General features: G+C 39.6%; 1 protein-coding gene across 2 annotated transcripts in view; it reads left to right on the top strand.

Moving 5' to 3' along the window:
* ADCY1 (adenylate cyclase 1) overlaps nt 1-25,929 on the top strand; it is a 171,015-nt gene that overhangs the window by 117,022 nt on the left and 28,064 nt on the right. For both annotated transcript variants that reach the window (XM_080578211.1, XM_080578210.1), the window contains 4 exons: nt 11,161-11,316; nt 15,644-15,838; nt 17,758-17,855; nt 21,892-21,976. In XM_080578211.1, the coding sequence (XP_080434337.1) occupies nt 11,161-11,316; nt 15,644-15,838; nt 17,758-17,855; nt 21,892-21,976 (534 nt within the window). The remainder of the gene's footprint in view (nt 1-11,160; nt 11,317-15,643; nt 15,839-17,757; nt 17,856-21,891; nt 21,977-25,929) is intronic.

Below are 25,929 nucleotides of genomic sequence, written 5' to 3'. Positions count from 1 at the left end.
TGGTATCTTTTTTCCAGTGCTGTTTAAGCACTGTAGCTGAATATAGTCAGGGGAACAGTGGTCTGCTGCTGTTTCTGAGAATCCCAGATAAGCACCAGTGAATCCCTTACTGGAGTATCACATGAGATTTAAACGCTGGGGTGTTTTCTCAGAATTTTAATCAGTAATTTTTTGTTTCCTGTGTACTTAAAAATGCTCACAAAGCTGTAGACAGTCAGGCTGCTTTCAGAGTGCTGTTAATCCCAGCTCTTAACCTTGTTTGCTGACTGCTTTGCAGCACATAACCAGCCTTTCTAAAATTATGAAGCAAAGAAACAGTGAAAAAAACAAAAGATGATCCCAAGGGTTAAAAAAAGGAGTGTGAAAGTAAAATGCATTGACAACATGAGCTAGAACAAGAATGCTGCAGTCCAACTTTCCTGTAATACTGTCCTGGAGCAAGTTCAAGGAAAAGGCAGAGTGAAAGATGTTTTGTTTGTTTGTTTCATTTTTATATGTTTTGTTTGCTTGTTTATCTTAAGTCTGTTTTAACAGACTGCACTGCATTTCTTGCCATTATCAGAGGCTTACAGCAGAAGGTGACCTTACTGAAACGCTCCACTCAAAAGTTCAGTGTAAAAAGTGTTGTTCTGCAGTAAAAAGAATAATAATTTAAAATAAGGGACAAGATTTGTGAGATGAAAGTGAGAGAGTTCCTTTGTTTGTGCTTTTTTATGTTGTATATATAAGAGCAGAATGGAAAATCTCCAGGCCCAGTGCAGAATCCATAGGTCCTGCAACTACCAGACAAAAAAAAAAAAAAAAAAGTATAAAATTATCCATGATCTAGGAACTGCCATTGTACCCTTCTTGTGTGTATTGCAATGTCTTTTGCATGTTTAGGGTCTTGACTAGCCATGAAGAACAGAAGATATATGTGTTCCACACATTTTCATAGCATTGCACAGTACCTGGATTTGGAAGGGGCCTCTGGAAGTTGTGTGGTCAACCCCCCTGCTCAAATCAGGGTCACCTTCACAGCTAGATCCGCTTTTGAAATTACAACAGGTTGCTCAGGACAGAAGTATCCAAAAGATGCAGCAGTTTGTGCAGTAGTTCACTCAGAATGACATGAAGAAGGGGGCCCACAGTTGACTTCAGATGATTTTAACTGTCACAGATATGGTGGTGACACACCATAGAGATGTTTTGCCAGCAGTTTTTGGAGCGGCTATCCCTGCTAGAGTGGAGACTCTGAGGCAGACAAAGCTTCAGACGGCAAATGTAGTCTTCCACTCCCAGCTTGCAGAAAGTGCCTAAGGCTTCATTCTGATGCCATGAGAGATGCTCCTCTGTCCTGCAAATGTGCTGTGTTGGAGGAGCTGTGCCATCAAGCAGAAGGAGTTCCTGGAAGAAGTGAGCAGGTTGTACAACATCAGAGAAGATGAAAGGGGGATTGATGGGATCCTCTCTGTGATGCAACAACTTGAAGACTCTCAGACCCCAACTGCAGGAGAGAAGCTGGCAGTATCCATCCCCCACTGCTGAGGTACATGTAATCTCTATATGAAGGGAAGGATGGGAGCTGATTACCTGTGGTGCCAAGAGAAAGGCTCCTGCCCCACCTAAAGGCTTATATCTACAAAATAGGTTCACTGCCCTCAGTGTTGAAGAGGTCAGATATACCTACAAGCAAAGAATCTCGTTCCCCTAACCCATGCAAGATCACCAGGAAGAAATGGCAAGTCATTGTAATGGGTGACTCCCTATTGCAGGGGAGAGAGACACCCATTTGACTTATCAACTAGAGAGATTTGTTGCTTACCAGGAGTCCAGTTCCAGGATATTGTGGAGGTACTGCTGAATCTCACCTACCCCTCTGAATGCTACCCCTTCCTGTTATTCCATGTAAGCACAAATGATACTTCCAGGGGAAACCTCTGGCAGAGAGCTGGGGAAAGTAGTCAAGGGCATGGGGTCCAGGTGGTTTTCTCTTCAATCCTGCCAGTGACAGGAAAGGTTGTGAGGAGGAGGAAACTGATAGTACAAGTCAATAATTGACTATAGAACTGGTGTTGGTGACAGGGTTTGAGAGCATGGGACCCTGCTTGCAGATCAGCATCTGTTTGGGAGAGATGGGATCCAGCTCATGAACTGGGGCAAAGTTGTTTGTTTGTTTGTTTGTTTTTTCCAATAGGATGGCTAACCTCATAAGGAGGGCTTTAAACTAAGAATGAGAAGGGAGGGAGAAAGTAACCAGCCTGTGATGGACAGGGTTGTCAAGAAAAGGGCATGGGGTGATATGACCATGAGGGATCACAAAATCAACAAAATGGGGCTTAAGCAGGATCAGCTATAGCTTTGCATATAAGCAAGGAACTGACTACAAGGCACTAATATGGAGAAAAGCCCTAAACCCATTCTGGGATTCCAGCATTCCAGGGAGCCTCTCTGAAGTGCCTATATACTAATGCAAGTACAATAGTGAATAAACATGATGAGTAAGAGATGTGTGAAGTTGCAGGGCTATGATCATGTTGGGATCACAGATATGTGGTGGATTGGGTCCCATGACTAGAGTGATACAATGGAGGGATACAGGCTCTTTAAGAAAGACAGGATGGGAAAATGAGGAGGGGATGTAGTCACTTATGTGAGAGAGAAGCTGGAATGCATGGAGCTCTGCATGAGGATAGATGAGGAGCCAACTGAGAGCTTATGTTAAGGTGAGGGTTAAGGGGAGGACAGGTAAAGGTGACATTATAATGGATGTCTGCTGCAGGCTACCTGACCAGGAAAAACAAGAAGATGAGGCCCTCAACAGACATACAGGAGCAGCCTCATGTTCACAGGCCATGATCTTCATGGGGAACTTTAACCACCCTGATATCTACTGGAGAAACAACACAGCAGGACAGAAACAATCCAAGAGGTTCCTGGAGTGTGTTGGCAATAACTTCCTCCGCCAAGTGATAGACAAGCCAACAAGGAGAGGTGATCTGCTGGACCTCATACTCACCAAAAATGAGGGCTTTGTTGGGAATGTGAAGGTCACAAGCAGCCTTGGCTGCAGTAACTCTAAGATGGTGGTTCAGGATCCTGAGGGCAAGGGAGGAGGGTGTGAGCAAACCCTGGACTTCAGGAGAGCAGACTTTGGCCTCTTCAAAGATCTGTTTGGAAGAATCACATGGGTTAAGGACCTGTAGGGAAGAGGGGCCTAAGAAGGCTGGTTAAAATTCAAGACTCACTTCCTCAAGAGTAGTCCATCCCAATGAATGAGAAGTCAGGCAAAAATGCCAGGAGGCTCAAACACATAAAGGAAACACACAGAGGATGGAAGAAAGGATAGGTAACCTGGGAGGCATACAGAGATGTTGTCCAAGCATCCAGCGATGAAGTTAGGAAAGCTAAAGACTAAATAGAATTGAATCTGGCCAGGGATATCAAAGACAGCAAGAAGGGTTTCTCTAACTACATCAGCAACAAAAGGAAAATTAGGGAAAATGTTGGCCCACTGCTGAATGACATGGGAGACCTGGTTACACATGAAATGGAAAAGGCTGAGGTACTGAATGCCTTCTTTGCCTCAGCTTTTACCAACAAAACTGTTCTTTGGGAATCCCAGGTCCCAGAAGCCAGGAGGAAAGACTAGAGCAAGGAAAATGTACCCTTAGTGGAAGAGGATCGTGTCCTCATGCAATACATAAGCAAACTGTGCATACGTAAGGCCCTGATGGGATGCATGCAAGAGTGCTGAGGTAACTGGCTGTCATTGTGAGGCCACTCCCAATAATCTTTGAATGATCTGGGCAACTGGAAGAGGTGACCAAGGACTGGAGGAAAGCAAATGTCACTCCTGACTTCAAGAAGGGCAAGAAGGAGGACCCAGGGAACTACAGGCTGGTCAGCCTCACCTCCTTCTCTGTGAAGTTGATGAACAGATTATCCTGGAAACCATTTCCAGACACATGAAGGACAAGAAAATCATCAGTAGTAGTCAACATGGATTCACCATGGGAAAGTCATGCTTTACAAACTTGATAACCTTCTAAAATGAAATGACTGGCCTGGTAGGTGAGCATAGAGCAGTGAATATTGTCTTCTGGACTTCAGTAAGGCCTTTGACACTGTCTCCCACAAGATCCTCATAGACAAGCTGTTGCTGGATAGGCAGCGAGGTATGAAGACTGGGTGAATGACCAAACCCAGAGGGTTGTGAGCAGTGTTGCAAAGTCTAGTTGGAGGATAGTAACTAGCAGTGTAGCCCAGGGGTCAATAGTTTTTCAGAACATTTTTGGGACAACTCTGGTTCTGCCTTCTCCCTAATTACTATGTAGGTGGTTGAAGCCTTCTCTTCTTCCAGCTAAACAAAATGAATTTTCTCAAGCTCTTCTCATATGTCATATATGTTTTGACACTCTTACCATGTTTGTGAAACTTTACTGAACTTGCTCATTCCAGTTTGTCTTTCTTGTACAGGAGAGCCCAGAAGCAGAAACAGTACTCCAGTTTATTTAGTGACTTGTACAGAAAAACTTTCATTTGAATCAGAGAAGCTGGAAAACAGCTGTATTTTTCAACATCCCAAGATTGTATGCTATTGAATTACCTGCTGATAAGCTTCAGAAAGGAAAAAAATGTAGTTGATGGTATGAGATAAAATGTTTGTTCTACCTACTTCTTTGAAGATATGATCATGAAAACAAATGTGTTTGAGGAAGTCACGTTGGTGGCACAGGCACACTGCCTCAGCTGAGTTTTCAAGCTTCACATTGTTCTTGGAAATGCCTACTGTAAGAGGTTTGCATTGGGGAAGGTTTAAATTCTGCTTTCTTCACAGGACTTCAGATTCTTATACATCCATGCCTTACATGTTTCTTTGTCGTGCCTTCTTGAATCTTTTTCTAGCAAGATGTTCTACCTATTCTTTACCCCTCTTGCATCTTTACTGAGGCATTTCCTTAATGAAGGCTTTCAGGCACCTCCTGTAGCTCTCTGTACTGACTCTCAGTCTTCTCTTCTCCAAGATAAACAGGCCCAGCTCCCTTAGCCTCTCCTTGTATGAGAGATGCTCCAGTCCCTTAATCATCTTTGTAGCACTCCGCTGGACTTGCTCCAGGAGCTCTCTCTTGTCCTGGGGAGCCCAGAACTGGACACAGTACCCCAGGTGTGGCCTCACCAGGGCTGAGTAGAGGGAGAAGATCACCTCCCTTGACCTGCTGGCAACACTGTTCCAAATGCAGCCCAGGATACCATTGGCCCTCTCAGCGTAGATTCATTAAGGTTGGAAGAGACCTCTAAGACCATCAAGTCTAACCATTAACCTAGCACTGCTAAGTCTACCACTAGGTTATGTCTCTACTATGTCTCTAAACACCACATCTACATGTTTTCTGAAGACCTCCAGGGATGGTGACTCAGCTAGTTCCCTGGGCAGCCTGTCCCAATGCTTCACAAGCGTTTCAGTGAAGACATTTTTCCTAGTATCCAACCTAAACTGCCCCTAGTGCAATTTGAGGACATTTCACTTGTCTGATCACTTAGTGGTTGGGAGAAGAGAGTGATCCCCACATCACTATAGCCTCCTTTAGAGGCTAATTGTAGGCTCTATTGTAGGCTCTAATTGTAGGCTAATTTAGAAGTTAACTGTAGAGCATGACAAGGTCTCCCCTGAGCCTCCTTTTCTCAAGGCTAAATAACCCCAGTTCCCTCAGCTGCTCCTCATAACACTTGTTCTCTAGACCCTTCACCAGCTTCATTGCCCTTCTTTGGACATACTACAGCACCTCAGTTTTGGGGCTCAAAACTGAACACAGTATTTGAGGTGTGGCCTCACGAGAGCTGAGTATGGAGGGACAATCACTTCCCTAGTCCTACTGGCCACACTATTTCTGATACAAGCCAGGAGGCTGTTGGCCTTCTTGGCCACCTGAGCACATTGCTGGCTCATATTCAACTGCCTTTCAACCAATATACCCAGGCCGTTTTCCGCCAGGTAGCTTCTCAGCCACTCTTCCCCAAGCCTGGAGCATTGTATGGGATTGTTGTGACCCAAGTGCAGGGCCCAGTACTTAGTCTTGTTGAACCTCATGCAGTTGGCCTCTGCCCATCAACACATCCTATCTAGATCCCTCTGTACAGCCTTTCTACCCTCAAGCAGATCAACACTCCCACACAACTTGGTGTCATCTGAAACTTACTGAGGGTAAACTCAATCCCCTCGTTCAGATCATTGATAAAGATACTGAAGAGAATACTGCTTGTGACTGGCTGCAAATTGCATTTAAATCCATTCACCACAACTCTTTGGGCCCAGCCACCCAGTCAGTTCTTTACCCAGCAAAGTGTATGGCCTGTCCAAGCCATGAGCAGCCAGTTTCTCCAAGAGAATGCTGTGGGAAACAATGTCAAAAACTTTACTAAAATCTAGGTAGATAACATCCACTGCCTTTCCCTCATCCACTAAATGCATCGCCTTGTCATAGAACGAGATCAGGTTAGTCAGGTGGGACCCACATTTCATAAATCAACTAGGACTGATCACCTGGTTGTCTTGTATGTGTCACAGGACGACACTCAAGATGATCTGCTCCATAACCTTCCCTGGCACCAAGGTCAGATTGACAAGGCCTGTAGTTCCCTGGGTCCTCCTTCCATGAGCCTCACAACATCTTCATAGTCCCTTTGAATGGCCTGCCCCTTCTTCTAAAGATAAGAAGCAAGATAAGAAAAGATAAGAAGCTCTCTCTCTTTTTTTTAGACACAGCTCTCTGTTAAGCCAGGCCAGTCTTCTTCCTCACTGCCTTGTCTTTCAGCACATGTGGACGGCCTGCTCCTGCACCTTTAATATTTCCTTCTTGAAGAGTGTCGAGCCTTCCTGGACTCCTTTGCCCTTCAGGACTGCCTCCCAAGGTATTCAGCCAACAAGTCTCCTAAACAAGCCAAAGTCTGCCCTCTGGAAGTCTAGGGTGGCAATTCAGCTACTCCCCCCTCCCCCCTTACTTTTCCAAGAATCAAAAACTCTGTTATTTTGTGTTTGCTATGTCCAAGACTGTCTCCAACCTTCACATCACCCACAAGTCCTTCTCTGTTTGCAACCAAAAGGTCCACATGGATAACTTCCCTAGTTGGCCCAGTCACCAGCTGTGTTAGGAAGTTATCTTCCACACACTCCAGGAACATCCTAGACTGTTTCCTCTCTGCAGTATTGTATTTCCAACAGACATCTGGTACGTTCTAGTCCCTCATGAAAACAGGGGCCAATTGTTAGATTTCTCCCAGCTGCTTATAGAATATTTCATCTGCCTGTTCACCCTGGTTGGGCATTCTATAACAGAATTCCACCATGATATCAGCCTTGTTGGCCTTCCCCCTGATTCTTACCCATAAACACTCAACCCTATCATCAACATCATTAAGCTCAAGACAATCAAAACACTCCCTTACATATAGGGCTACCCCACTGCCTCTCCTTCCTAGCCTAGTCCTTCTGAAGAGTTTGTATCCATCCATTCCAGCACTCCAGTTGTGTGAGTCATCCCACCATGTTTCTGTGATGGCAACTCTATCATAGTTTTTTCCAGCCTCAAAATGGCTTCCAGCTCCTCCTGTTGCCCATGCTGCATGCATTAGTTAGTGTAGGTGCACTTCAGCTGAGCTAGTGATTCTCTCACCTTTTTAGAGGCTGAAGCCCTAATTCCTGTGTGACCATTCTCTGGCACTTCTGTAATTTCTAACCCATCAATATCCCTAGTGTCATTGCAGTCACATGGCTCTCTATCCCCTACCTCCACTGGGATGGGAGAGCAAAGGAACCTTGTATGGTGGTCTTAGAAAGAAAAAAAAAAAAAAAAAAAAAGGCTGTGCAGAAGTAAAGACAGAGGGAAAAAATAAAAAATAAAAATTATTCTCTACTTCCCATCCATCAACGAGCAATGTTTGGCCCAAGCAGGGCCTCAATACACAAAGCAGTTGTTCAGAAGGGCAAACATCCGCATTACAAGAGCCCTCCCTATCTTTCTTCCCCTTTCCCAGCTCTTATTGCTGACACACTCACCCAGTACACCTACTAGCATACTGTACCAATAACATTGATGTGCCACTCCCAGGCTTATCTCTAGTGAACTTGGTTTTATCCCTTCCCCCTTTCAAATCTAGTTTAAATCTCTTTCAGTGAGTCTTGCTAACTCCTGTGCAAAAATCCTTTTTTCCCTTTGAGAGCGATGTAATGCATCTGTTGCTAGCATGCCTAGTGTAATGCAAAATGACCCATGGTCAAAAAAAAAAAAAAAAAAAAAGTCCTGCCAGTGACACCAGGCTCGGAGACAGGTATTGATCTGCTGTTTCTTCCTGTTTCTCTCCTAACCATTCCCTGCAACCAAAGGGATAGAGGAAAACACTACTTGTGCTCCTGATATCTTAACCATTTGTCTGAAGGCCCTGAAGTGTCACTTGATTGCCTTTGGACTTCTTGTTGGAGCTTCATTGCTGCCTACATGAAAAATCAATAATGGATAACAATCTGAGGGTTGCACCAGGGTACAAAACTTTCTCTTCACATCTTTAACGTGGGCCCCAGGGAGGAAGCAGACTTCCTAAGAAGTGGGTCTGGTCTGTATACTGTGCCTTCTGTTGCATTCAGAAGGGAGATTCCAAACAAAATGACTCATATTTTTCTTAGTGGAAGCAGTTCTGATGCAGGGCATAGGCCAGCTTAACCCCAGTGACACCTTAAAGCTAGATGAACTGTCATCCTTATTATTATTTGGTTACGCTTGCAGAGCCTCATACCTATTACACAAGGACACCTGGGAAGTGGGGGGTAATCACTGAGGAGATGTGCCTGCTATGCCAGCCAGGAACTTGTTGCCATTGCCGTTTATCCTTTAAGTCACTGTGTTCAGCCAGGCGGAGAGAGGATAAGGAATCCTCAATATTCCACCAGAGCTCTGTCTGGGAAGCTGCATTAGTTGTGGTGGGTGCAGAGCTTAGAGAGGCAGTGGCCTTCTTGTGGGTGGATACCATCACTCCCTGGGTGAGCTGGCAAAACTTCAGCACCCTCCAATGCAAACTGATGAGTCCTGTTTGCCTGCCCTATTCGCTGCACTCCTGGTTACTTTCTCTCCCTAGGGGCTGCCTTTGTATGTGGCGGGTGGCTACTGCTACTCCTGGCCCTGCCCAAGCCTCTCCAGTCACTCTCACAAGGGCTGCCAGCTCCTGGCAGCTCTCTCTGGTCCCTGGAGTTTATTCAGTGCAAGAATTTCCCTTGAATGCTGCAGTCCTCTGCTCTGCTGCAGAACATGGCTGCACCAGAGCTAGTCATGTCAGCTACATTATTATTGCTACATTAGGAAAATTTGTAAATAGAGTGCCTGTCCAAAAAGTATGTTTTAGCTGTTGAGAATGTTAGCTCAACAGCTGATCACATCTGCCATACTCAAGTGTACCAATTATTTACTTGGTGTCCTGAGGAATACTTAGTGTCCTGAGGAATACCTAAATTATATTTACTGTATGAACAACCTTGTAGATCATCTTCTGTGTGATCACTGCAACACAGCAGAGAGTCTTCTGGCAGGATGTCCTGAAAAGAGTTCATACTAGGAACCTCTTAACAGAGACTTATGTTAAACTATATTTGATCAAGTGACTCACTAGTTTTCTTCTAGATTGCAGTTGGTGACTGTGCACTACAGTGCTGGTAATACTAGCTGGTTTTAATCAGATTTTCAGTGTACAATAAAGTATATAGGCACACATAAGAACCTTTCCACATTTGAAACAGACCATATGTATCTATATATCCATGTATATATATAAACATGTATAACATATCCATCTGCTAATAAAAATGTGCAAGTATTTACACACAATTCATTTTTGTATTTCATGAACAGTGTAACTTACTAAACAGGGTATTGGTAGGCCAATAGGATATACTCTTGATTCTCTAGAAAGTGCAAGTGCTTAACTGTGTGTTAAACAGCATAGCAAAATAATATCTGAGATGCCATTCAAAATATAAGCATAGCGTCATTTACTTCCATCTCTCTAAATTTAGATATCCTTGAAAATATGCATTAAACACATGCTTACAGTTTATATATCCTTCTTCATTCCTTGATAATTAAGTAATGATGTAAACTGTTCAGTAAATCATAACATTGTGAGGACCGGACAGCAAACCTGCAGTGTCATTTGTGAGGTTTAGAGCATTTAAATAAGACTTTTGTAGTATGATTTGCTCTGTCTTCTGTATTTAGGAGCGCTAGAGACCAAATCCTCTGCTACTTCTTTATTTTGCTGTTCCAGAATAGGTTAATCTTACAAGCTTAAATTCCCATTCTGTCGTGGCATGGGGTCTTTCCACATTTCCCACGAAGCTGCTTTACATATTCTACATGCCAGAAGCATGAATAACATTGGTATAAATGCTAAGGGCAGAATAAAGGATCACTCTTTTTCTATGTGTGAAAGCATCTGAATGCATACTAGAGGTTTACTAAAGTCAGCAAGAGTTAAATACATGCTGAAAAGTTAAGCAAGAAAATATTTGTCTTTGCTGAACTGTGAGCTCTGTTGTAAAATGGAAAAAAATATACCCAACCCTTTGAGAATAATTCTCTGTGGTATATAATCCTTCATACTTTGAAGAAATGAGTTTTAAGGTATTATTTCAGTGTGTCACAATCTCTTTCTGGGGCATGTATGTATCTTTTAAGCGCAAGCAATCCTTTTCTGATTTTAATGTTTACCAGTGTCTGAATTAACAAAATGAGGAAACAAGAATGAGACAATTATATTTTTAACATAATTTACTAAAAATGTTAATTTCCTCCAAATATTTCTTCTATTTCCAGATTTTTTTAAGTTTAAAGAAATAAAAATATAGCTTCTTTTATGAATTTGTCATTAATATTTTTAATGGTCTACATTTCTATGTAGAAAACTATTCCCAAAATGTTAACTGTGTTCAAATATTCTGTATAATAAATTTTATGTACCAGATTTAAAAAAAAAAAAAAAAGTAATAGTCTTCATATGTAAATATATAATGTTTATCAAAATTCATTGCTTCTTGATCAGATTACTGCTTTGTTCTAACCACTAGATGATATAGATATCTGCAGGTATGTATCGGAATGTTAATGACAGTTATAAATATTATTTTTTGATCAACAGATATTTCCTGGACTGATTCTGTCAGACATTAAGCCTGCTAAAAGAATGAAGTTCAAGACAGTCTGCTATCTGCTTGTTCAGCTCATGCACTGTCGTAAGATGTTCAAAGCAGAGATCCCTTTCTCCAATGTCATGACGTGTGAGGATGATGATAAGGTAATTCATGTGGGCTCTTTAAGTATCGGTTTCAGGGTCACATCAAGCAGACCTGCTCTGAATATTTGTGGGATGGCCTGGCCAGCTGCTTCATGTGTTCCTGCTGCGGCTAGAGCTATCTAATGCCCACGGTAATGGGAAATACATGCAGCCATCTCACATTAAAGACAAAGCTTAATTATACCACGTCTTACATTTGGAGCTCCTCTTGAATAAACCAGCACAGGTGTCTTACATTGTTTTTATTAAGGGTTTCTTTCAAAGGAATTAGAGATTCTGAGGATATTTATGCAATTACCAAGAGCTGCTCTTTTGCATCATGAGTCCACCACGGTCTGAAGCTGATAGCAGCAAATGCAAAATAAGAACAGGATTTTATATCTCTAGGTGGTTCTCTAAAAAGCAAAAGACAACTGCTTAGTAAACAAAAACCTTTTAAGTCCCTAATACAAATATCTAAGTCACTAATTATCAAATACAGTTTTCTTACTTTTGAATAGCTTTTAATGCTATAACTCATGATTGCTTTATATGCTAGTAGACCCTGGTTTACTTCCTTTTCTGTGTATGGCTCTACCCAGAAATTTATGGAGAAAAAACATTTGAAGACTTGCTCTTTCTATTTTCTTTGCCGGCAGGTGGCAATATTGTATATGCTGCTCTACCAGTGCTCCAAAGCAAGAAATGTGTGCATTGGAATCAGTAATTCATTTTGTATTTGACTGCTCCACTTCTTGTTTAAATTTTTTTTATTATTATTATTTGAATTATGTGCAGTTACTGAAGATTCAGTCTAAATCTTACTTAAAGAAAGAATTATAACTTTTCTAGTTTGTATTTTACATGTGCATGTGTTTCTTCTGAGGGAAAAAGAGAAAAAATTCTGTTAGTTCCTTTAAAACACAATTTCTGTGAAGAATTTCAGAAACTCCAGATTCACTTTTGAAACAGGCCAACACAGGGGCTTCAGTATGGCTTTTCAGTTGTAAATTAGTACTTTTCTTTGCGTATTTTAAAAAAGGCAACACACATAGTCTTTTAAACATATGCAGTTCTTTACAATGATTCTAATGTGTATATATGTATAAATACTGTAGTATACACAGAAAATCGAGATATGGTTTTGCCAGGGTTCTGATGTGTTGATCTTGTTGTATTTTTGTTTTGTTTTGTTTTGTTTGTTTGTTTGTTTGTTTCATGTGAGAACATATACAGTGAAGTTCTGAAATGCTTTCTTTATCTGAACCGGTTATTCCATATTCCAACCTTTTGTACCTGATACAGCACTTTTAACATGGAGTATGATACATGTTTTTAATATAAATGCACTGTGTTGCAATCCAGGGTTTCTTCAGAGATATCAATTCTCTAATCAGTTAAAGCAAGGTATGTCTATAAAGGCTTTGAAGTCAACACACTACTGCAGTATATATTTATTTAATTATTTCTGAGTAATATAAATAGAATCATAGAATCATAAAATATTCTGAGTTGGAAGGGACCCACAAGGTCCAACTCCTGGCTCCACCCAAAAATCAGACCATGTGTAGTGCTGTGACCATATCCTTGGGAAGACTGTTTGAGTGCCCAACCACCCTCTCAGCGAAGAACATTTTCCTGATATCCAACCTGAATTGTGAGAGAAGAGCAGCTCTGCTTGCATAAGAGGGCACAGCTGTGGTTACACAACCCCACGCCACGCACAAGGCATTCCCACCTACTCCCAGCCTGCCCCAGAGGCCTCCTCCACCATCTAAATAGGAGAAGACCAGGCAGTGTGCTCAGGCACTGTTGTCCGGACTGTTCACACTGCTGAAGTGCTAGCTTGCACCTTGCTCTGTTTTGAACTATCCTGTGTAGATGTCTCCAAGGCAGACTCATGGCCTGGTCCGTGGCTCTCTTTTATTTAGGATTTATAGATAAAAGTATTGTCATTAACAGCCTGGGCAAACATAGATACACACATACACACCAGCCCAGGAGACAGGATGATTCTTGATCATGGATAATACGTCATATTACTTTACTGTATGAAATAATAACAGAGGAAAAAATAAGAGACCTAGTGGAAGTAATTATCTGTGAGCAACACCTAATTTGACTTAGCACGGTAACTTTGACCCTATTTTAGAGTAATAGCTAACAGTGTTTATTTCATTGTCTACTCCCATTCCAGATTTTAAAGCAAAGAAGCATTTTTTAAATTATTTTTATTTTTTTAAAGAAAGTTGTTTTGCTCATCCCTATGTGCTCATCCCTGTGGTTTAAATTCAGATTATTAAAAATTCCAGAAGATATATTTTTTGCCTCACCTTAAGCAATGCATATGTTAACTTTTTACCTTCATGAACAGCAAAACTGTTAATTCCTGGCAATATTCCCTGACAGCACATAGTTTCCATATAAACTTGTGGGAGAGCTGGTAGATTTTGGCCTGTTTGAAAGGTCTTCTGCAACAGAACAAATTTATGGTTAGAAATATTTAGAATAGTTGTATGACTCTCAAATTAAGATTTCTATTACGGTTAACTAAAAGCAGAGGATTGGATTTGAATGCTCCAATCCACATATGTCCATAAGGTTATTTTTCATGATGAAATAGCTAGTTCTTACACCACATTCAATTTCACAAGTAATAAGATCTGATAGTTTGAAGAAAAATGTGTCAATTTGTTATTATATAAAATATTTTTCAATTTTCATAATTGTTTAATAAACTGCTCTCTACATACGAAGACAACAAAACAGGACTACAGCTGTAGTCCACTGTTTGTTCAATGATGAGGATCTTACAAGAACTACTTTTTGTGGAGTAAGACAGGAAAATGCCATTCCTACAGAATTACTTAAATAATGAGCACCACCTCTTTTTACCGTCTGGTTTAGAAGGATTTATTTTTGTAATATATCCTTTAAAGAGTGGGCTATTTAGTATTGACTGCTCTGAAGAGAGAAATTTATAATAGCTTGCTGACAGACCCAATTGATTATAAACTGAGCCAATGGAGTCCTTTTCCCTGAGCAGACTCATCATTTCCTAACGTGTTGAATAGTCTTCCTGAACTCTGCAGATGTTAGATAATACATATATATATAAATATTATAAATTTATATATATAATGTAATATAATATAATGTGTTATATTACATTATATATATTATATATATATTAATTGTATTTAAAAAGTTCAACTTTACTGAGCTGGGCTGTCAAAACCCATTTGGGAAGTGAGGCTTGACCCCTTTTAAGCTGAAAAGAATGTTCAATATCTTATTCTTCTTGTTCAACATGCTAATTGTTATATGACTGGGTTGTGGTTTTTTTTGTTTGTTTGTTTGTTTGTTTTGAAAGATTGGCCTACATCTTTATCACTCCATGTTAAAAAATGATGAAGTTACAAGTCTGTTTTGTGAAAGCCCTGATCCTTTCAGTGTGTGCTGCCACATGGACAGTCATACTAGTGCAGATCTAACCATAGTGGTGTGAATTACAATGCCTTCAGCTGAAGGTTACCACCATTGTAGCTGAGATGCTGCTCACCATTTCTGTGAGTGTTCTAAACTCTCCCTGTGAGACACATTGTCTAAAATTCCTTTCAGATATGCTCTGCAATAAAGCTTTTGCACTGACAAGGACTTTGAGGGATCATCTTTCCTGTTGTGCTATGTCAGCCTTGAAGGTATTAACCCCAGTGAGGAGCAGTTTAGCTCTGATAATTTATTAGACTGCTCCATCCAGTTGTGCAAGTGGCCTAAAAGTGCATACTAAAGAGATCTTAACAAGAGAGCACTTGGGTGAGTTAGAAATAGGAAAATCTGAGATTTCTGATCCTCTGAAGTCACATATGGTCATCATGCAAGAAGTAATGGAAAATTTTATTTCCAAATATATATTGACACCTGGATGGTCTGGGCCAGTAGGACTTTGCTTGTGTCATGAAGAGCATGGCTGACATGTCTTCAAGATGTGCAGGGCTCTGTGTCTTTCATTAAGATAAAACTTCTAATGATTTTGCTAGGTAAAGTGACTTTGGGATCAAACTGTTTATTTCTTCAGTGGAAAAGAAGTCTCAGGGGAGTATGTAAAGAACATTTCTCTGATGAGGATTGAAATCCTGCAACACAGTGGGAATTTTGTCATCAATTCTAAAGAGATCAGGATTTCACCTAAGGAGTTTTTAAAAGACGGTAATCATACTGAGAAAGATCTTTTGTAGTTGCTTTTCTTAATGAATTCCTCATACTGACTGTGACCTTGGGATAATATGAACACAATAAATGTCAATGTTAATAAAAGTCTGCACTTTTTTCTTAATTTCTGCTACAGAGGAGAGCTTTAAGGACAGCCTCTGAAAAACTCAGGAATCGTTCCTCTTTTTCTACCAATGTTGTATACAACACTCCTGGAACTCGAGTAAACAGATACATCAGCCGTTTGATAGAGGCCCGGCAAACTGAGTCTGAGATGGCTGATTTGAACTTCATTACCCTGAAATATAAACAAATTGAGCGTGAAAATAAAGTAAGGGTTTTTTAAATTATTTTTACTGATTTCACTGACTGTGAGCCATCTAGCATTGTTTTGGTGTTTTTTTTTTAGACAATATTTAAATTCTACTCACTATCTTTAAATAATCTGATGGATTATCTTTTAGCTAAGAAGGCCAAATTATCTTCACCTGCTATGGAAGCACTTGGAAGGGATAAAAAGAAAGATCAGTATCTTTCTACTCATCAAGCTCCTTATGCTGTCTTATGGTGATGTGGCTGCTTACTGATTCAATGGCTATGGGAAGGCATTAATGGAAGGCAGGATGCTTCCCTCTGCATATGTAGCCTGATGTGGATTGATCAAATCCATCCTATAAAACAAAGAAATGCTTAAATCTCTGGGCAAGGTTATGACTTCATACCAGTATAACTGTGCTGAAAGTGGTGGATTTCCTCCAGAAGCACATAAATACATATAGAGGAAGAGCTATCAAAGTAGAACTGTTTGTTCCTACCTTGTATTTTTTTATTATTATTATTATTATTATAGTTTTGTTTCAAAAAACAGAAACATTTGGTTTATTTGTTTAAAAAAAAAAAAGCAAAAGTAATACAGTTTTGGATTAGTTTGGTGGTAACATTTAATTCATTTTTCCACTGCAAGTCACATCATAGTCTAAGATACCTTGTGAGTAGTATTTCAAGACAGACGTCTGTGTGCCCCATTGGACCCATTTTTTATTTTTTTAATGTCTTGAGCTTTATCTTTGATTTCAGGTTCCCATAGTGCTTTGTTATTTGATTTTGTTTGCTTTTGAAGTAAGAATTTTATTTTGCATATGGCAGGTGAAGTTTACTGAAGGAAGGGAATGTTTCAATTCAACTGTATGGTATCTTTTGGGAATATTTAGAACTTTAAAATTATCTTGCATATGTTTAGCTTTGCTCTTGATTGTTTGTTTGTTTTTTCCTTTAAATTGCAACACAAGGTTTAAAAAATGCAAAACTTCCTGGAAGTGACTTTTTATTTGTTTGTCTGTATTTTGTTAAATGCAATTAATGTGTTTTTCCAGGCTGCTCTGTATTTCACACTTGTATATGTTTCAAATTAGACATGAGAATAACTAGTATGACAGTAATATGTATATTTTATAATCTTGAACTAAATGCTGTAAACTCTGTTCCCTGAGAAAATACTGTAGCTTGCAAGATGCAGTATATTATTCCTATACTAGCATTACAGGGTTAGAGTATGTGGAATCTTGGCTTCGATTTCCTTTGATTTGAACTGGCATGTGTGTATCTCTACTGAACTGCTTGCTTTCTGAGGTTATAATCACATCCTAGTCGGGAGTGTTTTGGTGTAAATTTAGTGTTACTCTGTTTAACTGACAGAAGTGAATTCTAGCTTTTTATGGTGTATATAAGGTTGAAATTTTGATCTTTCTGACAAGACTTTTCTGTTGTAAGGAACTGTAGCTGGAATCAGGGACAATAATTGCTGAAAACTGAACTTAGTCTCCCAGTAGCACCTGCCTCCAGCCTACCCATCATTGTCCTATCCTGAGTGTTTGAGGTGACAATGTTCCTTGAAGGCAGCACCAATGGGTGGAGGAAGGATTTCCTCCTCCTGCTTCAAAATGACTGGCTCATTTTTGTACCAGAAAATAAACTTATGCTGGGTCTAATGCAGGTTTGACTAATTCCAGGTTGAAAACTAAACAGCTAGGCCAACAAACAACTGAAAGAAGGGTATCAAGCAAGATCTTGCGTAGACCTGCCTCATCCATTTTTTGTGAGAATTAAACAATGATTATTTGTATGTTTGCAAAGTGGGAAGAGACTTGTCCTATTTTAGGTTATAGCTCTTTCTTGCTGAGAATGGTTAAGTGTGGGTGGCAGAGTTTGTATAAAATGCTCACTGTCTTTGTTTCCTCCTTTTTCTAACAGTACCACCAGCTTCAGGATGAATACTTCACCAGTGCTGTAGTCCTCTCACTAATTCTAGCTGCCTTATTTGGCCTTGTCTACCTTTTAATAATACCACAGTAAGTTTCTGTCTTCTGCTATTATAATTCAAAGTTGAACATCTTCAAGCATCCTGCACAAAATCAAAACATTCATGTCTCTGGAAATGAAAATAAGCACCGAGGCCAGTAGCTTCTCAAACAGGAGATTGTCTGTTGGTCTTTCCTCAGACTAACTGTTATCTGTTTATCCAAATGATCCATGACATAGATTCATTGAATGGCTTGGGCTGGCAGGGACCTTGAAGTTCATCTAATTCCAGCCCCCCTGCCATGGGCAAGGACACCTACTGCTAGACCAGATTGCCCAGAGTCGGCCTTAAACTCTTCCTGGTATGGAGCATCCAAAATTTCAACGTCATTGCTATCTTATTTAAAACAATTTCTTCCCTGGTCTCTCTGCATTTTGATGTTTTATTTTATTTTGTTTTGTTTTCTTTGTTTGTGGAAAGATTTATTTGGAAGTTGAAAACACCAAAATCTGCTAAAGATTTTTTAATTTAAAGCATTTCTGCACTGCAGACACAGATGTTACAGCAGCTTTTCTAAATTTGTGTTGGCTTTGAACTAGCTACTTCAAAATTTTTATGGAAACATTCTTACCTGAGTTGCAGTCTCGGCTGCACTAAGACAGATATAACCAAATACTGGGGGGGAGTTGGTAATTATTGTTAAGTGATATAATGTAATGATTAATTCAAGTTTTGCCAGTTCTACGTAAATGCTTATTAAAGAAAAAAATGATTAGATTTCATTTTCAAATCTACAAGTTATAAGTAGATGTAATTGTTTTCAAGTTATAAAAAATATTATTTTTATTTTTTTTCAGATGAGAATATCTAAACATTGAAAATAAGCTACACTCACTTTTACTAATTATTAGGATTTCAGTGGAAATAGAACTGGCCACAGAGTAATAGTTTTGAAAGTCCATTTTTAAATCCAATCTTTCCTTTTCACAAATCTCTAGTCAGAACAATACTTATACGGTTCTATTATTTCTAATTGAAAGTTTGAGAGTAATCTTTTTTACTTTGATAATAACCATCACCATATAATTTTTAATGTGATACCTGTCATCTGAAGAATTCAAAATCACTTACAAAAATCATGTAGTTTCCAGACTAACAACCTCTGTTGACTGACTGGAGCACAGCTGAAAACACTTTCACCTACTTCTGAAGTAAGGCCCAGCTGCATTACATAGCAATTTAAAGCAAAAATAGACAGAGCATTAGTGTCATTGAAAGTAGAATGAGTTTCCAAGAATCATGTGCTATGGTAGTTGCTAACATTTCCAAAAAGTAGGAATCACTTAAAAACAGATGGACAGATATTCAGCTTAAGCTCTCGTATAACAGATGCGGAAGCTCCAGACATAACTACTTGTGGTGGTTTTACTGTGCTAGGCAGCTGAACACCACAACTGCTCTCTCACTCCCCCTCCTTAGACGAGGAGGGGAAGAAGTAAAGGAAAGAACAACTCACAGGTTGAGATAAGGATAATTTAATTAAAGGGAAGGAAAAAAAATAATTAAGGAAAAATTATTAATTAAACAATTTAACTAAACAATTTAACTAAACAATTAACAATTTAACTAAAGGGGAAAAAAATAAAGGGGAAAAGGGAGGGGGAAAGGGAAAACTAAACAAAACAAGTAAAGGCTATGTGGAAGTGCAGAGGAAAGAAATTACTCTCTACTTCCCACAAATGAGCGATGCTTGACCACGTCCTAGAAGCAGGGCCTCAACGCACATAGCCGGTGTTCGGGAGGAGGACAGACGTTTTCACAACGAGAGCCCACCCCTCCCCTCTTCCTCCTTTTTCCACCTTTTATTGCTGAGTATGACATATGATATGGAATATCCCTTTGTTTGGTTTAGGTCAGCTGCCCTTGTGATGTTTCTTTTCTCACATTTTTGCCCACATTTCTGGGGGGTTAGAGAGAGTCCTGATGCTGTGCCAGCACTGCTCAGCAGCAGACACAACACTGGTGTGATACCATTGCTGTTTTAGCTACGAGTGCAGAGCACAGCACTGTATGGGCTGCTGCAGGGAAAGTTAACATCCCAGCCCAAGTCAGTACACTACTGCATGCCAGAAAAATGGACTGGTTCATCGCTGGACCAGTTAGAAAAGCCTCTTACTGAACAGTCTCAAATTCTCTCTTTCAGTGTGTCTGTGAGCAGTGGCTTTAGACAGCAGAACTACTAGTTTGGCCTGACTCTTTCCTTACTGTGACACTAATGCAACCATGAGCTAGACTAAAACTCTGGAAGTATCAGAAAATTTCTCCTCTCCACAAAACTTAGAACTCCAAGCTACTCAGTTGCCAAAAGTACTTGTAAATATGACTAGGAATGCAAAATCCAAGAGAACACGTGTCGTGTGTTACTACAGTGGGATATGTGATAATAATGGTGTTTGACATGTATCACAGTATTCCAAGAAGGAAGTTCAAAATCTAAAGACAAGAAATTGTTGTAAGATAGTCGCTTGCTGCATAAAAACATAAATGCAATAGGCTTGACATTTTCACAATTTCTGTATTCATCTCAGCACAACAGCTAAGGACATAATTATATCCCCAGTTGGGGTTGGTGGAAGAAAGTCTATGTTTCTGTTGACTTAAGCTGTTCAGTTATGGATGCACACATACAGCATAACCACTAAAAGCCCTGATTATGAACCTTGTTGATATCTTATGCTGGGTTGAATTATAAACAAAAACAAAAGCAAAAACAGCAGTGTAACCCTTTCTTACTGGTGCCAATCCAAATATCTGTCAGGGTCCCACTCAGCACTTCTTGTCTGTTGCTGCCTTGAAAGACATTGTTGCAGTCCCCTGCATCTTCTTCTTGCATATTACATCCTAAATCCATCTTGCATGTTATATCCTAAATACAAGACAGTTATCTTAAAATGTAGGGGAGCCTGCTATTTATTAATACTTGCATTCAGAATCCACATTATGACAGCATCTAGAGTTCTTTCTTGGTTCTGGATAAACATACTATGCCACAGCATTTTCCCTGTTTGTGTATTGATAAATTCTTACATAAATTCTTATATGTATTTCAAATCAAAACCAAATGTTGAGATGTTTTACAACAGAATTGTGCTCTTTTTCTTCTACTGTTAGAAGAAAACAACGTAAATTTTTCATGGTCAAGGGCAACATACATGTTGTTTTCACAAGACTAGAAACGAAGGTATGAAGACCATGTTATGTTGCCGTCATATGGCCTTGTTCCATGGCTGGCATGGGGCCGAGCTGCACTTGAACATAAATCAAAGCACCAGCTCTGGTGGATTAATTTTTGCTAGGTTGATCACATCTATAAAGTACTGTTCCAATAACACTGGCTTGCTGGAGGATGGAAGCTCTTGGCCTGTATCTCTCTTCTCATGAAGAACACACCTATTTCGAAAGACCAGAAGAAGGAAGATTAAGAATTATAAGACTTACTACAGCATCTTTGCAAAAGCTGAAATTTTTCTTACCATTGGAGAAAAAAATCAAAAGAAGGGAGTTGCTCTGTGTCAACAGAAGAAGGGAGTGCTGTCCGTTCTGATTTTATTTGACTTGTCCGTTCTGATTTTATTTGACTTGATAAGTAACAGACTTGACTGGCCTCTCATTTCAGAATCTTTGAGAAGGAGAGATTAGAAGGGAAAAGCACCAGGTAGCTGTTACACAGCTGCCAAGGCCAAGTAATTGGGTTGCACTCTCCACTTTCCATGTCATCCTGCATTAGTCTAAAATTAGGAAGCGTCTCTCCTGACACCCTGTAAGGGTGAATTTTTTAGATGATTTGATCTCCTTGCTGTGGTCAGAGTGGGTACTATGTACAGAAATGTTTACTGATTTCTCATCCTTGAGAAAAGTGTATTTCACTGTGAGTTTTTCCCTGCAATGGTTAGCTTTACAGTAAGGGAGAGGGAAGAGATCCTCCAGCACTCATCCAACACCATTTCAGAAGGACGCCTGTGCTGTTTGTTCTCATATCTACTACTAAGTTGGGTTGATTTACTCTTACTGTATTTTGGTTTTAGGAGTACCATAGTCCTTGTCCTCCTGGTGTTCTGCATATGCTTCCTAGTCGCTTGTATAATGTACCTACATGTGACACGAGTACAAGTAAGTGATTTAAGAATATTTTATCATTCCTTCTTTTACTGGCTATGCTTTGTTTGTGTTTTGGACTATGAAGCCATCAACACACACTTGATAGCGTCAGAGTCTGAAATCTATGTGCTTTTCAAGCTCTTTGCTAAGTAACATATTAGGCACTCCAAATCATACAAAGTGTTTCACTTGAATGTGGACCTTTATCCATGAGTAACTGGTGAAGCAGTATAGCATTCGTTACCATTAATGCTATTTTTTTTGGTTTTCTTCTTCTTTGCTACATCTTCCCTGAGCTCCTATCACTGGCTGAATCATTCCAGTGCCCAGATGAACGGCTGCTATCATCTGGCATTTTCTCTTTTCAGACAATGAAGCATGCTATTTTACCTTCCATTGCAATTGGTATCTAAATATAAAGTGCTGCTAACTTCCCCTGTGTTTTCAAAAGTTTTCTTGTCAAAGCATCAACCATTTTGATAACATACAATGTTTAGCACATGCAACCTTTGGCTTTTTCAAAACCTTTAGAAATTATTAATTCTCCTGCATTACATTTTCACAACAGTAATAATGAAGAAGGACATTTAGCTGTTGTAGACAAGAATAAGATCAGCCAGATCAGAATAAGGCATCTATAGACTAATTTTCTGATGAAATAAAATTTTAGTGGTTTAAACCATTTTTTAATACATTAATTAGGAGAGAACATACAGTTAATCAGCAGTAATTAACACACGCTAATTTTTTAGTTGAAAATATGCCCTTTGGCAGGAGGAAGGAAATTGTTTTCATGGAAACATAAATAGTATATTAGCAGAGTATCTGGTACAGAGCAGATTTTTATTTATAAACCTACACAATTTTATGGGAGTAATTTTGATGATCTCTTTTGTTTCATAAAGGCACAGTAGTCTAACACATGTTGTTCTGTGTATGAACAGTAGATGCAGATGAGTTTGTAGGAAATTGCTCCTCTTTATGTCATTTCCCTGGAACCAGCACAAACTTAAGGTTAGTTCCAGCAGTCCACAGGATTTGAACTTACTCCTGGTTCCTCTAGAGATCCAGTATTTTACGGGACCAAATCCAGCATTAGAAAAATAAAAATATATAAAAATTCTGAATATAACAGTTTGAAATTTTGTGGAGAAGTTTTGTCTCATATAATGAATAAAAGTTAGCTAATATACTATGTATAATGAATATAGAATTATGAACTGGGCACTCTGTGTAAATTGGTGTTCTGGCATTTATTTGCTATTTTACATTGGACAAGTAACTCAACTTCCTCATGCTTCAGCATCTCACTCATAAAATCATTATAATAATGTTGAACTATACTGGTTACCTAGTATTTAGGAGACCTGACAGTACATCTTTAGTTAATAAAAATCCCACAAATAAAACAAAGAAAATGAAACCCAAAATGCTTTATTGTGATGAAAGAGCAAATATCAAAATGACCAAAAGTCAGAAATATAAAGCTTTTATGTGACAGTCAGAGCTTTCATTCAGACATCTTACACATTACCTTTTAAAGTTTTATTTTCCTTTTTAACCCAGTAGCCTATCATGTCAACAATTATAACATATATAACACACACACACAAAAAAAAAAGTCTATGCAATGGGTCAGGACCCACTGATTTTGAATCTGCGTTTTGCTTTGTCATTACTAACCGTGCAGCATTATCTTCAGACTATGGGAATTCCCAGCATTTTATTATTACTGTTTTGACCACTGTAAGTGATTCCATTGCAAACTGAATTAATGATATATATATTTATATATTTCTTTTATATGAAATCTTTATAAAGGTATTTTATTTGTGTGAATAAAAATACACTTCTTGCCTCAGGTATGCATAGATTTTGATTGAGATGGGTGGACAACTTGATGGGTAAACAGTCTGGATGATCAGATTCAGAGTAGTGGTTAACAGGTCACACTCTACCTCGAAAGCAGTAATAAGTGGAGTACCACAGTGGTCTATACTGGGACTTGTTCTGTTTAAAATTTTTATCAACAAGTTAGAGAAGGACATGGAGTATTCTCATGTTGAGTTTGAAGGTGACACCAAAGTGGACGGAACAGCCAAAACACAGGCAGGGCATCCATTAAGAGGTACCTGGATAGACTGTAGGAATGGGCTGACAGGAGGAACCTTATGAGATCCAGTGTGGACAAATGCAAAATCCAGCCACCTTAGAAGGAAAAAATTCCTGCAATGAGACAGTCTGTTGACTGACCAGCTCTCTATAAATGGTCCTTGAATTCATGGCAGACAGCAAGCTGCCTATGAGCTAGCAGTACACCCTGGTAGTAAAGGCAGCCAACAGTACCCTCAGTTATATGAACAGTAGGTCATGCAAAGTGATTCTCTCTCCTCCTCAGCACTCAGTAGACCACTTCTAGAATACAGCATCCACATATGGGCCTCCTGAGGTCCCTTCCAACCTAAATTAGATGATAATAATGAATGAATGCAGAAATAGTCTATCTTTTCTTCCATCTTGTAATTTTTGACATTGCTATATCCCCTTGAGACCCAGCTTTTCAATGTGAGATTTTTACAGTTCAAGATTTTTGTTCTGCAATAAGATCATTATTTTATTAAAGGTGATATACCAGAATATTTTACTGATGCTGATTAAAACTGTATTAAGGTGTGACTAATTAACTCAACCCCATCCTATTCTTATACAAATTTACTATTTATATTACATCAAATGTTCCCCATTTATGCTTATGTGTGCTGAATCCACACCAAAGCCAACATGTACTCTCAGATCTCACAGGGTTTTTATTTTTTCTGTAATCATTGTATTCTCATGTTTTGCAGCCCAAATGAAGTTGATTCATCCATAACCGTATCAGACTTTGAATTCTGTGTTCACACATACAGAGGAAATATCTCTCCATACGTAAAAGGAAGGCAAAGCATTTCAATACATAATTTCTGTTGTGCCGAGGCCACAGAATCTCCTCTGTGGGTACTACAGTGCCTGCTGGAAACTATGCTTTTGCTGTTGGTGATGAGTTGAACATCTTTAATTCAGGAACTGTGACTTTCATTCAAAAATTATGTTTTTGCTTGTTTCATTTGATCTTAAGCCAAATCCAGTCTCAGCCCACTCCTTTTAAGGGGCACAGAATTGTTCCCACTCTTTAAATTTGATTCTTTCATACAGTTGATTTTTACCCCTTGAAGTCATTGGAGGAGGTCCCATGGTCTGAAATAAGTATTGTGGATCCCCTAGATAATAGATGTCTCAAATGTTCTCAGTGCAAAGGGAAAAGAAGGAAAGCATCTTTTGCTGAAAACAAAGTGGATCTCTATATGTGGTGGTTTCACACTGAGGGCTATCCAAGCTCCACCACACCAATCTTTCACTCCCTCTCCTCAAAAAAAAACAGGGTGAGAAAACATGATGAAAAAAAAGCTCAAGGGTTGAGATAAGGACAAGGAGATCCCTCACCAATTACCGTCACAGGCAAAACAGACTCAGTATGGGGAGAATAACGTTATTTATTGCCTATTGCTATTAAGAAACTAAAAGTAAACTGAAAACACCTTCCACTGCTATCCATACTCTTCTACTTCCTCCCCCTGAGCAGCACAGGTGAACAGGGAATGGGGGCTGTGGTCAGTCCATAATGCTTCATCATCTGCCACTCTACTGGTCAGTCTCTGCCTCTGTTCCAATGTGGGGTCCTTCCCATGGCATACAGTCCTTCCCAAACTGATCCTATATGGGCTTCTCACAGGCTGCAGTTCTTCAAGAACTGCTCCAATATGGGTCTATGCCACAGGGTGCAGTCCTTCAGGAATGGACTGCTTAGGGTCCCCATGGACTGCATCTCCTGCAAGACCACCTGCTCCTGCTCCTCCATGGGCTGCAGTTCTGGCCCAAAGTCTGCTCCTGAGTGGAATCTCCAGGGGCTGCAGCTTCCTTCAGGC

This window comes from Anser brachyrhynchus, assembly GCF_964034855.1.
Source record: "Anser brachyrhynchus genome assembly, chromosome: 2".
Taxonomy (NCBI): domain Eukaryota; kingdom Metazoa; phylum Chordata; class Aves; order Anseriformes; family Anatidae; genus Anser; species Anser brachyrhynchus.
Note: the sequence above shows the minus strand (reverse complement) of the source record. Positions and strands in the feature narration are given on the sequence as shown.